Raw genomic sequence first — 16,731 nt, forward strand, 5'->3', positions numbered from 1 at the left:
CACTGAGTCCCCGTGCTTACTGCCAGAACTGCAATGCAGTGTAGCACCCATCCACTCTCATCCACTCCCTTGGCACGTGGCACCGTATCGTCTTGTGATTTTGCAGCCAGAGGCTCTGCCAATTACAGACTGGCTATTATTAAACAGCTAAGCATGTGAAGACAGAGGTGTTGGGAGGCCAAGGGATAGCCAAACCCAAGGCTGGATGAATTTTAGGAATTCAAATGATTATCCCAAGAATAATCACTGCTGAGTCTGTGCCCCATTCCTATGTTCCTTTCTCACTGAGTATCATTTAGGCATACACTTGGACTCACTGAAAAATAGTTTGGTTGTTCCTTCGGTCACAAATAAACGAGGATAGAGATCAGAGATTGATGGAAGGAGAAGTTTTAATTTGATAGCTATTTCATGCATTTCTTCATCTGTCCAACAATGGTCAATGTTTTGGTGATACCAGTGACCATTCACTGGGCACCCATGACTCGAGTACTTGACTCCATTATCTGGATTTCTCATCACAGCCCTACAAGGCAGTTACTATAATTCCCATTTTAGCAATGAGAAAGCTGAGGTTCATAAAGGTAAGTATTTTAAAAAGAGCCAGGATTCAAACCTGGATCTGATTTTAGCCTAAGTGTGAGCTTTATCACATCAGTGGCTCCTAAGCCCCAGTATACCTGTACACAGGTCAGTGGTACAACAACAACAACAAAAAAATAAGATCAGTATATGTAAATTTTTCATAAATTTAAATGTATCTTATCTAAAAGACATTTTTATTCTGCTTTCCTATTCTTTTTCATGTTTTTGCTTTTATTACACAAATGAAGATAAAAGCAGGCTGCAATATTTCTTATTCCCCTTACTTGGCAAAAAGCAAACCTTCCAGCCCTACTTTCCCTTTATCTTTAAATTTTCTGGTCTCTTAAATGCCAAAAAGTCTGGAAACCACTGCATCACAGGGGCCCTAGCTCCAAGCCACAGAGGGAAGCTCCAGAACGGTAAGCCTCAATACGACTGCCTGAATGTGCTGGGAAAACACAGAAGCTCCAGAGGCTGAGTCTCCTGGATCACATTCTGGCTCTGTTTGGGATGGAGCCTGAGAAGTTGCATTTCTAACATGTTCTTGACTGATGCTAATGCTGTCAATCCAGGACTGCACTGTGAGAATCACTGAGTTAATCCAATCACACGAATCCTACCCCTCTTCTTCCCCTTGTCAGTGACTGGTCCATACAGGGCAATATGAACCAACTATGGTCTGGAGTGCAACAGGGATGTGAGAGATGGGGAAGGCAATCTGAGATTTTCTTCCCCTGTAAGAAAAAGAGTTAATGAGAGGAACGACTCCCTTTGCTGCTTTCCAACCTGTTACATGCAGATACGGCAGCCAGCCCATAAGCAGTCTAGCTACGGCTGGCAAGGACACAAGTCAAGGATTTTCCCTTGAACTGACTACATTTGATTTCACTGTGCTCAAAATGAAGCTGCACACGAAAATTATTATTTCTCTTCATGCTTATGAGTACAATTTGGTGAGGACACTGCCGCTGAACTTAGGGTTCTGTGACAGAGCTACACCCTAAGATTTATGCAGTGTGTGTGTGCACGCGCACACGCGCACGTGTGTTTCAGAGAGCCAACTGAATGCTGAAGGCATTCTGATATCACAGTGTTCACTGGTATAAATATCATTTTATTTAATCTCCAAAATGCAGGTGAGAAGGCAGTGGTTTCCCTGTACCCCCCTGGCTCTTGAGGATACATGGTAAAATGATATGGAGAACTGAGGTCATCTGCAGAAATCAGTTAAGTTCACACAGACCTTTGTAGGAATGCAATGATACTTTTTGTTATTTTATAAAATCATGAACCCTATTATAGGTTAGGAAGGCTGACAAAGGAGTTTTATAATACCAACATATGGCCCACTTTAATACTGTAACATGTCCTAGGCTCTATCAATAATGTCAAATGTTGGAATCATTGTCCGGATCTACCGCTACCCTCAAAAGACTCTGCTGGGCTTTTAAAATTGTCTTCCCTTAAAGAATAAAATTTTGATGGGTTTTGAACTGGCAGTAGGGCATTTCCGGAGCCATGAGGTTCTCCCGGGTTTCATCAAAGGCTGCTAGGATCCAGCAGGCTTGGTGAAACACGTGTTCTTCTGTGCCTCGCAAAGCTGCATTGAACACACCTAAATGCCCCAAACCATCCACCCTGCTGTGCACTACACAATCTGGCTAGCAGGCCGCAGCCTCTATAAAGGACACAACCCTTAATGGGAAACAAGAGTTAATAGGTGAACTTGAGAGCAGCTGAATTCATGAGTAACAGGCTGGGAAACCAATCACTAACTTTTCTACAAGGGAAAGAATTTGCCTTTCGTCCTACCTTCCCATACATCACAGCCAATATGATCCATCTGTATATAACTGTGGTCAGCATCACATGAACAGGAAGCAGTAAGGATGGGGTCACTCAGAAGGTACTAGGCTGCAACCATCAGAAACATTTTTTTTCTATTTTGTCTTGAAGAATGGTAAGTGATTGGCATACTTTGACACACTTGGAGGTCAAAACCCAATTCACTGATCTAGATGGTTATCTGCATGCCTGTACTCAAGTGATCTTGTCATGAGTTATGTATGACATTGGAAGGATTAGCATTGCTAACCAGTGTTTGTGAAAACATTAGGGGCTGATGTGTAGGGAAGCCTGGAAGGTGAAGCAGTGAAGATCTGCTTCATCACCGTTGTGTGAACTTATACGAAATCCACAAATATACCATAAAGCCTTGCACAGAGCCCTAACAAAGACAAAATTATTAAGAATAACACAGGAAATCTGAAGCATTTCCCCCAAAAGCTGATGTAGTATATATCCTCATTTTACAGATGAGGTAGCAAAGGCGCATGGCTTGTCCAGATTACTGCAGCTACTAAGTGGTCTGGCCTGGCACGCGATGCCTGGCCAAGACAGTGCCTATGAGGTGCCAGGACATCTGCTGAGCGCTTTACATGTTCTAATCTGTGAATCCTTTCCACAACACTAGGATACCAGTAGTGTCAGTTTACAGATAAAATTACAGCAGGAAGACTGGAGGTAGTTATTCTTCCCGGGTTACAGATAAAGAAACCAAAGTTCAAACAGGTGGTGTAATTGGCTAAGGTGACAGAACTACTGAGATTTAGAGTTAGTAATCCCCGGCCTTGGCCAATTTTGAATTTTGGTCAGGTTTTGAGGCCAGCCCGTCTGGCTCCAAAGCCTGTGCTCTCAGGACACTGAAGCTGCTCTTACTCTGGAGTCACATGGCCTGACTTTGAATCAGGTCTTTACTCTTCACTACTCTTCACTGGTTGTGCCACTCCAAAAAAGTTACTTAACTTCTCTGTGCTGAAATGTCTTCATCTGAAAAATGGGAAGTGACAGTGACCCACCTCTTCCAGACTTGTGAAGTGATCATCAGCTGATGGTATAGCATATCTGAAGCACTGAGAACACAGTCTGCTACAGAAAGAAGTGCTCAATTAGCTAATGTGATGATTAATCACAAAGCTATAAAGTTTGTTATAACATTCTAAAGATGGTTTATGTAATTAAAATTTGATTTACACTTAACTGTTCAGGAAAGCATTCATTTACATACAGCAAGGAATACTTATGTTTTCTGTCATCTGCTTTCGCTCTAGAATAGTGAGTTCCAAGCGCTGAGGGGACGTCTCTACAGAGACCCCTCAGGTGAATCGCTGTAAGAGGTGGTGGACAGCAGGTGGGATTCAGACCTCCTCCACCAACATGTACTAGACAGAGGGTTCGGCAAGGAAGAGAAGTTTGAAAACTACTGGTTTCAAGGACTACTGGGGGGTCACGTGGTTACTTCCATCCGTGACCATGAATATAACTTCCCACAGTCACAAAATGCCGGGTGCCAGCTCTGCTGGGCTGAGGCTGGGCACTATGACCCCCAAGGGCACACCCAGAGCAGGGCACTGAGGGGCAACACAACACTCTTCGCATCTTAAATATACCACTTTTGTAAGAAGGATGAGTCAAATGACGGAGGGACATGAGAGTCCAACAGTGGAATTCAAACAGAATGAATAGCCGATGATTTCTGTGCAGAGACATGTCACAAAGCCGTACTTCTGTGGGAGGATAATCTGGTTGTGTTGTGCAGGACCAACTGGAATGGCCAAAATGTGGGGTGACAGGGGTCAGCGAGGAGGCTGCTATAGGATCCCGAGCAAACAGCAGTGACAATGAGCAACCTGTGTTGGTAGTATCAAAGCCAGGTGGTGAATGCTGGCCTAAGGGTAATGGCAACTGGAGAAAGAAAGACTTGGCCACACCTCAAGGATAGGGATGGAGTGGAGGAGGAAGTGAGCACAGGAGTCTGTTCCTAAGCACACAAGTTCCTAAGCTTGGTTGCCTTGGAGACTGGTGGATTCACCTTCAAAGAAGGTGCAAGAAGAACATGATGTGAGGTGGCTGTGTGGAGAACGAGCTGCCACCCGAGAGGCCACTTCACATACCCAGCAGGCAGCTGAGGTGTGTGCCTCGGCTGTGGCGAATCTGGAAATCTTCCATGTTGCTTTGACAGCAAAATTGTTAGTTCTGTGCTGGGCTAGTGAGGGAACAGGAGAGCAGACAAAATGAAGGGCTATGGGGAAGGCTCACAGGGGTGCAAGAGTCAGAGAAAAATATACAGCAGCTGAGATTTCCTCAGTCTTCTCAATTCCCGGACACCTAACAACTCTGTAATTTCTCAGGAGAGGTGTCTTCCTCCCTCCTGCCATCTGTGGGCTGGGTGGAACCGGGAGCGGCAGAGCTGTGAGAATGAACACATCTGCCCTCCTTACAAGGGAGGACGGGGTGCAGTTGGTAGAGCTGCACCCAGGAGGGGGCTGTCCCAACCACAGGAGGTAGGGAAAGAGAACATGCAGCCCACTTCAGGAAGAGGAACCCCCAGCCCTGGATGTGTAAATCGTCTGAGGGCCTGAATACTGTCTCACCTCTACACATAACCTCTTGCCCCAAAGGGAGGCACCTAGATCGGCAGGGCACACTGGCAGACAGACAATAGAGATTTACCAAATGAGCAAGTATTTAAATTGAGCAATGTGCCAAAAACCAATCTGTGAGTTATGGATAAAAGACAAAAAACACCCAGATTTGCTAACTCCCAGATTCCTGTGACGCCATCCCTTCCAGATGGCCACTTTTCTCTCCAGTGCCATACTCTTCTTAGGGGTGTGTGCACATATGTGTGATTTTATGTGTCTTTCCCCTACAAACACAACTACTCCCGTTTTGCTGAACTGTACTGTGTGTTAAATTTTTTTAAAAGATTTTATTTATTTATTCATGAGACACACACACACACAGAGGCAGAGACACAGGCAGAGGGAGAAGCAGGCTCCATACAGGGATCCCCACGTGGGACTCGATCCCGGGTCCCCAGGATCACGTAATGGGTGCTAAACTGCTGAGCCACCCAGGCTGCCCTTAAATTTGTTTTTATCCGGCCCACCCCCCACCCCTGCTCCACCTTTCTTCTCCTCCGTGAGCAGAGAGATGAAAACTAAAAGCCCCTGGTTTACAGCCATCTCCCGAGGCTCCTTATCTGCCAATACTCCTACTGGCTACTTTGGAGAATACGTGGAAATGATTTTGTAAAGGGATCAAAGAAAAAAAAGCAACTCAGCAGTGACCCCAAAGCAAAAGCATGAAATCAACTCTCTGGAGGGTCATTCCTGGGAAGGCCAGGAGCTGCCCTGTCTCCCTCTCCCTTTCCTCCTTCTCTGTCCCATTTGGTGTGAACCATATGAAACTGTCCCTTCCGTAGGACAAAGTTGGCCCCAGAGCAGCCACTTCAAATGGTTCCAGCTAATACATCTTAAAACTGGTTAAAATTAGAGTCAAGGGAGAATGGGGGTGGGGTGGGGTGGAGGGAGTTCACAGGGAGGGTCAGGTGGGAGAGGGGAGGAAGGAAGGAAGGGGTTTTGCTCAGAACCAGAGCCTGGACCCCCCTCTAGCCGCAGCTGGCCTCCTCTCCTCACCCTGTGCCGGATGAGCTGTCTGGTCCAGGAGCTGTGTGCGCTTGTGTGTTGGGGGCGGGGGCCCCTGGATGATTGCATCAATCTGCTGGATCCTGACGCTCCTCCCTCCATCACTGCCCCACAGGGAGACTGAGATTCTCTTTTGTTCTCAACCAGAGCACAGCTCACCAACTGCTCCGCCACAGCCCTCGCTGGCGAAGGGAGATGTACAGGTCCCTCCCTCCTTGCCAAGGGGGAGCCTCGTTAGCTGCTTGTGTCACCCCAGGGTATGCTCTGTGGACTATTTCTCATTCCTCCAGGCCACTAAATGAACAGTCGATGACATGTAGTGCTAGCCTTGTGTTATCTGCCTCTAATCTACACCTGAACATTGATTTGCTTCATGCGCCTTCAAAATTTTAAATATTATCAGCCACCCCCAGGGGCTGGAAAGACATCTGTCTGGCTCATTGAGTGGAGGACCCGAGTTTGCAAAGAGGAGCCTAAGAAATGATGATGGCAATCATGGTGAAGTTTGAGGTCAGCCCAAAGCAGTGCTGCCTGACACCCTTCTGGCTCTGGTTTTATGAGGTGGCCTGGTGGCCTGGGAGGTCCCGGACAGAAGGTTCCTAACCCGAGTCCCTTAGTCTGCTTCCAGCTCCTACACATGACTCCCCACTCCTGGCTGACACTGTACCTCCTGGTGAATTCAGACCAGACAGGAGCAGATGGCAGACCTGGTTTACGCTTCAGTGGACAGGCCGGCAAAGCAGACCATCCTTCTCAGTTGGGCAGATAGGGAACCAACTCCAGTTTTTTCTTTTTTCTTGGCAACATGTGCTTTGGGGGAATTCCTGGTTTATTTGGTAGAAAATAATCCCTTGTAATTTTTTTTTTTTAACAGAACATCCTTAACCACAGACACAGCTGAGGATAGAGGGTGAGGGTGAGTGTGTATGTGGGGTGTGCACATGGAGAGAACCCAAGTCTGTTCATTTATTCTAGGTAGCACCTTTAGAGTGTCAGACTTTTTATAGTTTTTTTTTTAAGCCCATAATAGGCTAGAATATTTACTTTGCCCTCCATGCTGCCTGACTGGGGGCCCATAGCAACTTCCTGAACCTCTAAGCAGGAGTATCCCAGCAGCATGGTTCTCAAAGAAAAATGATCAGAAGGTTTAATCTGCTGTGGCTTGTTTCTTCCACATCTTATACCCTGAGGTTGACACCTGATGTGGAAATCCTTCACCACGTGTGTCACGTGTTCAGATCCTCACCAGACAGATTAGGAACTTAGATCAGAGAAATGAAATGACCTGGGTAAGCCCATCTTTGGTCAAGACTTGAGATGGGGGAGGGGGTTGAAGGCTTTAATTCCAGTTGTTTCTGCTGCTGTTGCTGGGGACCAGCATAGGGACCAGCATAGGGGCCATGTCCTGCGTATATGGTGCAATGAAAGGAGGTCAGGAAATAACCCATGTTCAAGCTGTATACACTACTACTACTATGTGACCTCCAGCAAGTTATCTGACCTTCCTGAGTTTCTGTTTCCTTATCTGAATTAGTGCCGGCTTTATATAGTCAACATAAAAATTAAATAAGACATGCCCCAGCGACTGCTATGAGGAACTATAAAATGTGGTCAATCTTGTGGAGGACATCCAGTATTAAATCTGGGTAATTTGACTGTGTCCACAATCTTTTCTCTTGTTCAAATTATCTTCTCTCTATCCTTTAGAGATAACTGTCCTACAGAAATACAATGTCAACCACAAATGTGAATCCAATATGAAATAAAAAATTTTAGTAGTCTAATTAAATCAGGTGTGATTAATTTCAATTAATCACATATTTTATTTCACCTAATATACCCCAAATAGTTCATCTTCAACATGGAATCAGCAATATAAAAGAATTAACAAGGTGTTTTTGTTTTCATACCAAACCTTCAGAATCTGGTATATATTTTACACTGACACCACGTGTCGGTTTGGATTGCCAATGTTTCAAACGCTGCCACTGCCGCTAAACCGTACAGCTTCAGATCTTTCCCGATGTTTCTGTCCCCCGCCTTTCTCAGAATTAGGGACACTGTAATGTACAACAATAACCCAGCTACTATCTCTCATTCTCTTGGAAAAAATGCTGAAGTTTGCTCCACTTCTCAGAATCACAGGACACTGTTCCTCTATTTTAACAGAAGTGGATGGTTATAAAAGTGCTGCCAACGGCCACTGAGAGACTGGGTCAGACTGAGAGGCACAACAGTCCAAGAATACTGGTGACATCACGGGACAGCTTCCTGAAGAAAACAAAAAGTGGGGTTCCTTGTGGCAGTTGTGGGGGTGGAGAGGATTCTGATTTGTAAAGCTCTATCATCTGAGGGAAGAGTTCCTGCCAGCAGAGCACAACATCTACTCATCTCCAGTGCTGGGGTAAAACCCTGAAACGTGTTGAAGGCACATGTCTGTTTTTCCTGTGCTGGCCTGTCTTCCTGTAAGAAAGGATGCCACATAATGTCATAAGCCTCAGAGGAACCAGGTGTGATTCCTAATAAGGAAGGGCCACACCTCAGCCATTCCAATCTAGTGAAAAATCTATTCTATTTTTAAGAAATTCAAGAGAAAGAGTCCAGGATCTTCCTTATACTGCTTCTAGGACTCCATCTATTGACCTTCACTGTCAGGAAATTATTCTTCGTCTTATTTAAATGATTCTCACTAAGGCTAAAAAGGACATTTCCCTTTCTTGGCTTTCAAAATATGCAGGAGAAAAATGGAGAAACTAATTTTAAAGGAATAACCATATGAAGATAAGACTTGAGAATTTTAGGGATCCCTGGATGGCGCAGCGGTTTAGCGCCTGCCTTTGGCCCAGGGCGCGATCCCGGAGCCTCGGGATCGAATCCCACGTCGGGCTCCCGGTGCATGGAGCCTGCTTCTCCCTCTGCCTGTGTCTCTGCCTCTCTCTCTCTGTGACTATCATAAATAAATAAAAAATAAAAATAAAAAAAAATAGTTCTTTTAAAAAAAAAGACTTGAGAATTTTACTTTAATACAAAACATTCACAACACTCTCTTAGCTGGCTACATAAGCATCAGGAGGAGGCTGACAGGCATACATAATGGCAGCCTCTCTCATTCTTTTTTTTTTTTTAAGATTTTATTTATTTATTCATGAGAGACAGTGAGAGGCAGAGACATAGGCAGAGGGAGAAGCAGGCTCCCTGCGGGGAACACAAAGTGGGACTCGATCCCAGGGCTCTGGGATCATGACCTGAGCCAAAGGCAGACGCTCAACCACTGAGCCACCCGGGTGCCCCCTCTCTCATTCTGATGCTGGCTTTTTTTTGAGTACATTTCTAATTGGTTGAAACAGTTTTGGGCAACAGGGCAAATAACACTGTCTCCTGTTTCTAGGTTGGATGGGAGGGATCTAGCTGGACACCTGCCACATAGAGACGACCAAGGTTGGAGGCTTGGTTTTGTTACTGAAAGTTCACATCATCATTCCCCTGCTGTCCTTAAGTGGAATTTAAGGATTAAAGGAGAACCTTCCAAATATTAAATCCTAGTATGTGTACTCTTGACCTTTGCCCTTACCCCTGTAAGGGTAATGTGGGATTTACTCAGGGCAATCAGGGATTTGGAAGCACAGATTCCTCTCAGTAATCTCAAAGGGCTTTGTAAGAAGCATTAACTGTTGAGATTATGGCCATTTTGCTCCATAACTCGAAGAAGGGAAACGCTAGTCACAGGGGCCAGGTCTCTGCCACCATAGGAAATGATCTGTTTGGGTGTCTGGTTACCAGAATCCATCTGGTGGGAGGGAGGGGGGAAGAATCCTTATTAGTTGCTAATTCCAAGACATCTCACTTTTCTTTTATGCTGCTGGAGTTTTATGAGATGTTGCCTTCGATGTATCTCTTACCTAGTGGCTGAAAAACTAGACCTCCCACTCCTGCTGCTATTTCTAATGTCAACCACTCTTGTGTAAACTCACTTGCTTCTCTGGGGGAAAGAAAACACCTCTTCCAATCCTGCCTCTCCATCTTACAAACCTGGTCAGGTAAACACCCACCCACCCCAACTCCGCAAACTCAGATCAGAAGACAGAGAAGGGGGGCAGCCCGGGTGGCTTAGCAGTTTAGCGCCGCCTTCAGCCCAGGGCGTGATCCTGGAGTCCCGGGATCAAGTCCCACATCGGACTCCCTTCGTGGAGCCTGCTTCTCCCTCTGCCTGTGTCTCTACCTCCCTCTCTGTGTGTCTCTCATGAATAAATAAATAAGATCTTTAAAAAAAAAAAAAAAAGACAGAGAAGGGCGCTTCTTCATCTAAAGCTCATCACAAATAGGCTGAAATACTTCACAGTGACAACAGCAAAACCTTCCGCACTTAATGTACTTTGATGACTAAAGTATAAATGAACCTGCAAGGTTGTCACTCTCTGGACTTACAGTATCAAAAAGACAAGTATGGGACCCAAATGTTCTATGAAAAACTAGCACTGGTCCAAATGAACTCAAGAGGGATTCCCTTTAAGAAAGGATTGTCAAAAGAACATAATCCTGGACAAGGGAACTTTGTAGAGGAGAAAGAAAAGTCATATTTAACTTGGTGTCCGGCCAATAGTTTTAACCTTGCTCCTCTGTATTTTGCTGAAGTCTGCTTTGTAATAATGCCGAAAGGAGTTCAGAAGTGTTCCTTTTTCTATCTATGGTTTTTTGTGCTAAACTAAATCCCCTGCCAAGCAATTGGTTCTATGACAAAAAGTCCTTAGGGGAAATAATACCAAGGCATTTTGGGATTAGCCTGTTCTTTCATTCCACAAGGATTTGTTTAGTGACATTTGTGCCAGGCATGGGGCTGGGTGCTGGGTATACACAGTGACCACAGCGTAGACCCAGCCCTCCAACCACTGGTGGCTCTGGGCAACAAGGTAAACAGGCAAGGACAGTGAGCTGTGACACTGAGTTGTGACAGTGCTGTGAAAGGGATGTGTGGGGGTGGGGGGACTCAGCTAAGAACCAGACTTGGGAGGAGCAGCAGGTAGAGCCAAGAGCTTGGGGAAAAAGCATCTTCTAGGCTGTGAACTGGAGGCTTGGCAGAAACCAGCCAGGCAAAGAGGTGCAAGCATAGGAAGCAGAGTTCTAGAAAGAGGGAGTAACATGTGACATGTGTTCCGAAGAGGGTGGGAAGAGTATGACTTCTCTTGCTTGGCTTAATTCGACATCTTCTGGATTGTGAAGGGCTGAGGATGACCCTTCCAAGCTATGAACAGAAGCAACTAAGTATCTTTTCTGTGATTCAAGTCCACCTTCCAATGCCCTGACTCACATCTTCCCCTGACACACCATACTTCACAGCCACTTGAGGTCTCATTTCCTGTTTCAGAGACTGGCTGCTTTCTAAGCCTCTAAGAGTTGATCTAAAAAAAAAAAAAGTATCGAAAAAACACTGGGGCACTCACCTATAAATTCTTCATGCTGATTCTTAACAACTGAAAGCTCCACTTTGTGATTTCGCTAACAGGAAAGATCTTGCTCACTTCACAGCTACTATCTACTGTCTCACCTCCCCCCCCCCAAATCCAAACCACAAGTTTGACTCTTAATAAGACCATAGGTCTTGGAACCTAGCCTAATAAGGTCATAATCCAAAACATGGGAGAACTCTGTATACAGGGATAAATTAATGACATTTACTGGTAATAGCAGAAAAACGGTAAAACAAAGAAACAAAAGCCTTAAATGTACCCAAATGGGTGAACGATTAGACAATAATGGTATATCCATTTCTGGAATTTATGCTGATATTAACAAAGATGAACTTAAAGTAACTTGGAAAATGCCAATAAAACGCAATGTTAGGAGGAAAAATAAAATACAATTACACATTACAATATAACCATGTAAGAAACAGAAGTATGAAAAACGCTGGAAAGAAATTTGCTGAAATGAAGCCAGCAGGTGAGTGAGTGCTGTGATTATGAGCTTTTCCCTACTTTCTCTGTTCCCTATGTTGCGTTTATAATTTAAATCTAATTTAAAGTATTAACTTCTTTAAGTTAGCAATTCGAACATTTTCAAATCCAAGGGAACATGAGATAAGAGTAGTTCTCTGTGAAAATCTTCCCATTGCAGCAGTATCATCCCTCTCCAGTGAATGAGGATGCAGGTGTCATTTCAACCTACTGATGAACTACAACTTCTTTGGCAAAGTGTTCTGGATAATGAGGAGCACTGCCCTAAGACTGTGATAGACATTTGAGCATTTCTAGCAAATACGGATATAAAAGTTGGAGTTGAACAACAGATTTGGAATTAAGGTTCTTTAAATCATGTTGGGTAGCTTCGTGATTCTTTAGGGCTCTAAGTAAAATGATTTCTTTCGAGCGCCAGCTGAACGAGACCAGGATCTCTGATTTCAGTCAGAATCAGACTCCTCTGACTCTGATGGGTGCTCAGTTTGGAGATGGACTGAATGATTTCCTGCTGTCCATGGACACATAGATGTTCAAGGGTGACACAATGTGGACACACGGGATGAGGGTTACTCAGCCCTCGGAGGGGAGACAGAGCCAAGAGACTGCCTCTCTTTCCCCACACCCATGAAAGATGACCCTGAAAACAGCAAATGGTTTTCCACCCCTCTCCAAGTAGCAAAGATGACCAAATCAGCTCCAGTTGCAGCAAGACGGATTTACGTTATATTATAGTGAACTCCTGCAAGTAGAAATCGCTAACGGCAGTCCGGGAATTTCCTTTTCTCGAGATTTGCAACAATAGGTTAGATATACATCTGGCCTTGAATGCCTTAGGCGTGGTGTACAAGAAACAGAATGATCAAAAATAGCACTCACACACAGAAATGCCATGGTGCGCCACGCTTCTCTATCTCTACCAGATACCAATTTAAAAAACATTTTATTCTTCCCCACCCATTGGCTGAATTGGGAGTCTAAACCGCACCAGCCTCAGAAGAAACTTAGAACATTGGCCAAAAGTCATTTACCTGTACTAGGAGTTCCAGCTTCCGGTCATCGAGAAGATGTACTTGACATCGACGGCCCTCCGTCATCTACAAAGAAAGACAAATGATGGTCACTGAGTCACTGAGGGTCTGGCAGCCTGACAAAGGGTGAGCGGGGCCCGTGCTGGACTCCGCCAGGCAAAACTTGCCCTGGGAGATGGAGCCAGACAATGCCAAGGAGTGGCAGGACTGGTTCATTCCTTCCTTCCTTCAGAAATACTTATGGAGCACTTCCTACGTGCCAGGCACTATTCTGGGAGCTGGGTGCACAGCGGCACATGAGACAAGGTTCCTGTCCGCAGGGAGCTTACATTCTTAAGGGGGAGATCTAAAATAAATTAGCAAACACATTCCTAACCTAACACCAGCTGGTGATAAGTGTTTCATGCTTTAATCATTCTTCCATTCAATAATTTTATCCCCACACATTAGGGACAGATTTCAGTATCTGGGCTCTGCCACCTTGTCCCCTTTACTGAGCACCCTGGAGCAGATGAGCACCCCTCTGGGAACTGCATCTGATTTCTGGGAACTCCTTTTCCTCAGAATTTCTGTGTTAATCGTTTATTACCTAGTCCCTCCAGTGTTTTCACCTGTGATAGAGGAACCCAGGAGCCAGTCACGGCTATACCTGACCCCTAACCCTTGCTCCTTTCCCTACTCACACTGCTGGTGACATTCGAGAAAGAGCACCCCGAAAGGCCTGGGGAGACCCACGTCAGGTCTTGGCTGCAAGGCTTTGGACAAGTGTCCCTTCATCTCTGCAGCCCCGTCTCATATACAAAAGGGAGTGGGCTGAGCCCAGGGAAGTGCTGCTGAAATGTTGAATCATTGGCTTTCTGGGAGGAAAAAGCCTTAATTCGTAGCATTTGCTAGTGCCCTGGCAATGCTCTCAAAGGAAATCCTTTAAAGAATGAGGCTTCTCATTGATGTCAGCTGGCCACCACTTTAACCAAAACTTGTCCTGCCACACTCCAGATACTTTCACTGGGTCTGATTTTAAGCTACCGTCCTGACAAACATATCTTCTACACATACTGTAGACTTAAATAAGCCCAGGGGCGTAGATGATAGTATAGTCAAATAATTAGGGAATTTTCTATCCGTTAGTGATGGGTTTTGAGTACTTATTACCTTTGTTTTTAATGTACTCTAAATTCATAGAATTTGATTTTAATAATGATGATGTTTTACCACTGGCACGCAGAATTCCCCAAGATGTACCAACTGGCTCTCACAACAGGGAAGAGCTGGCTCTAACCTCACCGTCTAGACCAGAAGACCCAGAAGCTTCCTTCTGGTCCACGTATTTTTCTATGACTCCAGAGGCCCCAATGAAACCACCTTTTTTGCCCAGCTGGCAGCCACTGCACGCAGCTCAAGGGGAGGGAAGCACATGAGCAGATCCTGGCCTCATCTCATTACAGCCACCGCAGTCCCTTCTCACGAGCACTTTCTCCAGGAATGACACAATAGGTAGCATCTTCTCTTCCTGTTCAACAGGGATTGCCCGCTAACTGTCAGCATGTCCAAAGCTGGCAGGGACTCCTGTGGGAAAATTCTTATTCCTTCCTCAGAAGGAGCCAACCCTTCCAACTACCAACGAGTCAGATTTCCCTAGTTCTGGGATCTTAACCAAAATAGCACACGTGCTTGGATGGAGCCAAAATAAAGTCTCTTGAATCTGAGTTATAAGAATGACCTAGCAGTCCTCAGCTCTGGAAAATGCACCAAGAGAAGTTTCACCTACTCACTGGCATTTCAACAGAGGTTAAAATAGAGTAAAAACCAAGGAAACCTTCACTCCAAGGGTCTGCCATTTTGCACATATATGCTGAAGCTGGTGGCCATGGACAAGAGATGGGTCTATGAAAACTCCAATTCATTCTTTGAACTCTTAACTCTGTTCACTGCCTTAAAAGGAGAATGGGCTCCAATCCCATTAGAATCCACCAACTTTGCACATAGGAGGCATCCTAGCTGACAGACTTAATTTTTAAAAATCCATCAGCTTCAAAAAATAAGTGGGCAGACATCATAATAAAAAGTTCCTGCTGTATGCTGGCAAATCAAACTTAAATAAAAACAAATGGTAAAAAAAAAAAAAAAAAAACAAAAAACTCCTGCACAGCAAAGGAAACCATCAACAAAATGAAAAGACAACTTACTAAATGGAAGACAATACTTTCCAATCATATATCTGAAAAAGGGTTAATAACTATTTTTTTTTCTTTTTAGATTTTATTTATTCATGAGAGTCAGAGAGAGAGGCAGAGACACAGGCAAAGGGAGAAGCAGACTCCATTCAGGGAGCCTGACATGGGACTCGATCCCGGGACTCCAGGATCACACCCTGGGCCAAAGGCAGTCAACCGCTGAGCCACTCAGGCGTCCCATAATTATTAATAAATATATAACGAATGCAGATGACTCAATAGCAAAGCCCCAAACGATCCTATTAAACAAAATGGGCAAAGAATCTGAATAGACACTTCCCCAAAGAAGACATACAGACAGCCAACAGACATATGAAAAGATGCTCGACATCACTCATCATCAGGCAAATTCAAATTAAAACTACAATGAAATATCAACCTCGCACGTGTTAGAATGCCTATTATGAAAAAGTCAAGCAATAACAAGCATTGATGAGGATGTGGAGTAAAGGGAACCCTCATGCACTGCTGGTGGGAATGTCCCATTACTGTAGCCGCTGTGGAAACCAGTAAGGAGGGTCCTCAAAAAATTAAAAGTGGAGCCACCATATGATCCAGGAATTCCAATTCTGGGTATTTACCCGAAGAAGAGGAGAACACTGATTCAAAAAGACAAATGTTGCCCCATTTTCACTGCAGCATTCTGTATGATTGGTAAGACACAGAAACCAAAGTGTCCATTGGTGGATAAACGGATAAAGAACAGGTGGTGTAGGTACACAGTGGAATATTATTCAGCTAAAGAAAGAAGAAAATCTTGCCAATGGTGACACCATGGATAGTGTCCTGAGGGCATGATGCTAAGTGAAATTAAGTCAGAGGAAGACATATAATCTCATGTGGAATCTAAATAAACAAAACACCAAATCCGTGGATACAGAGAACAGACTGGTAGTTGCCAGAGTTGGGGTGTGAGAGGAGTGAGGGAAATTGGTGAAACGAGTCCAAAGTGTAAAAGGTACAGATTTCCAGAAGTTCAGCTCTTAATCGTAAGAACCGAAAGTTAAGACAGTGGAAGTTCAAGGAAGAAAAGTGCTACGACCATCCAGCATACTATTATGAAATTCCTTTACAGACATTTATTAAAGGTTTCAGAAAATTCTCTGAAGGGTGGGGACGGAAGAGAATTTTTTAAAAAAAATGCTGCTGGCCCTTAGCATCTTTAGAACCCACAGTTTTAAGCTTCATTTAATCCTAAAAAGCTAAAGATATAAACACGTTCTTGACTTCCTTAACCACATTCAAATAAATCTGATAAAAACAAAGGGAAGTTGGTATCGCCAAGGCATTACTGTATCAAATGAAGTTTTATTTTTATTTTATTTTATTTTTTTTATCAAATGAAGTTTTAACTGCAATCATAAAGAGGTAGCATATCATTTTCTCAAAATATTTCAAAGCACACAAAGCATGACGTGACACCGAGTGCATAGCCATACCT

The 16,731-nt window shown here is 44.4% G+C and overlaps 1 protein-coding gene across 8 annotated transcripts in view; it reads right to left on the reverse strand.

Annotated features, from left to right (window-relative positions):
* FRMD4A (FERM domain containing 4A) overlaps positions 1-16,731 on the reverse strand; it is a 616,236-nt gene that overhangs the window by 178,410 nt on the left and 421,095 nt on the right. For all 8 annotated transcript variants that reach the window (XM_055331818.1, XM_055331822.1, XM_055331820.1 and 5 more), the window contains one exon: positions 13,057-13,122. In XM_055331818.1, coding sequence (XP_055187793.1) covers positions 13,057-13,122 — 66 coding nt within the window. The remainder of the gene's footprint in view (positions 1-13,056; positions 13,123-16,731) is intronic.

Source organism: Nyctereutes procyonoides, unplaced genomic scaffold (genome assembly GCF_905146905.1).
Source record: "Nyctereutes procyonoides isolate TBG_1078 unplaced genomic scaffold, NYPRO_anot_genome, whole genome shotgun sequence".
NCBI classification, from domain to species: Eukaryota; Metazoa; Chordata; class Mammalia; order Carnivora; family Canidae; genus Nyctereutes; species Nyctereutes procyonoides.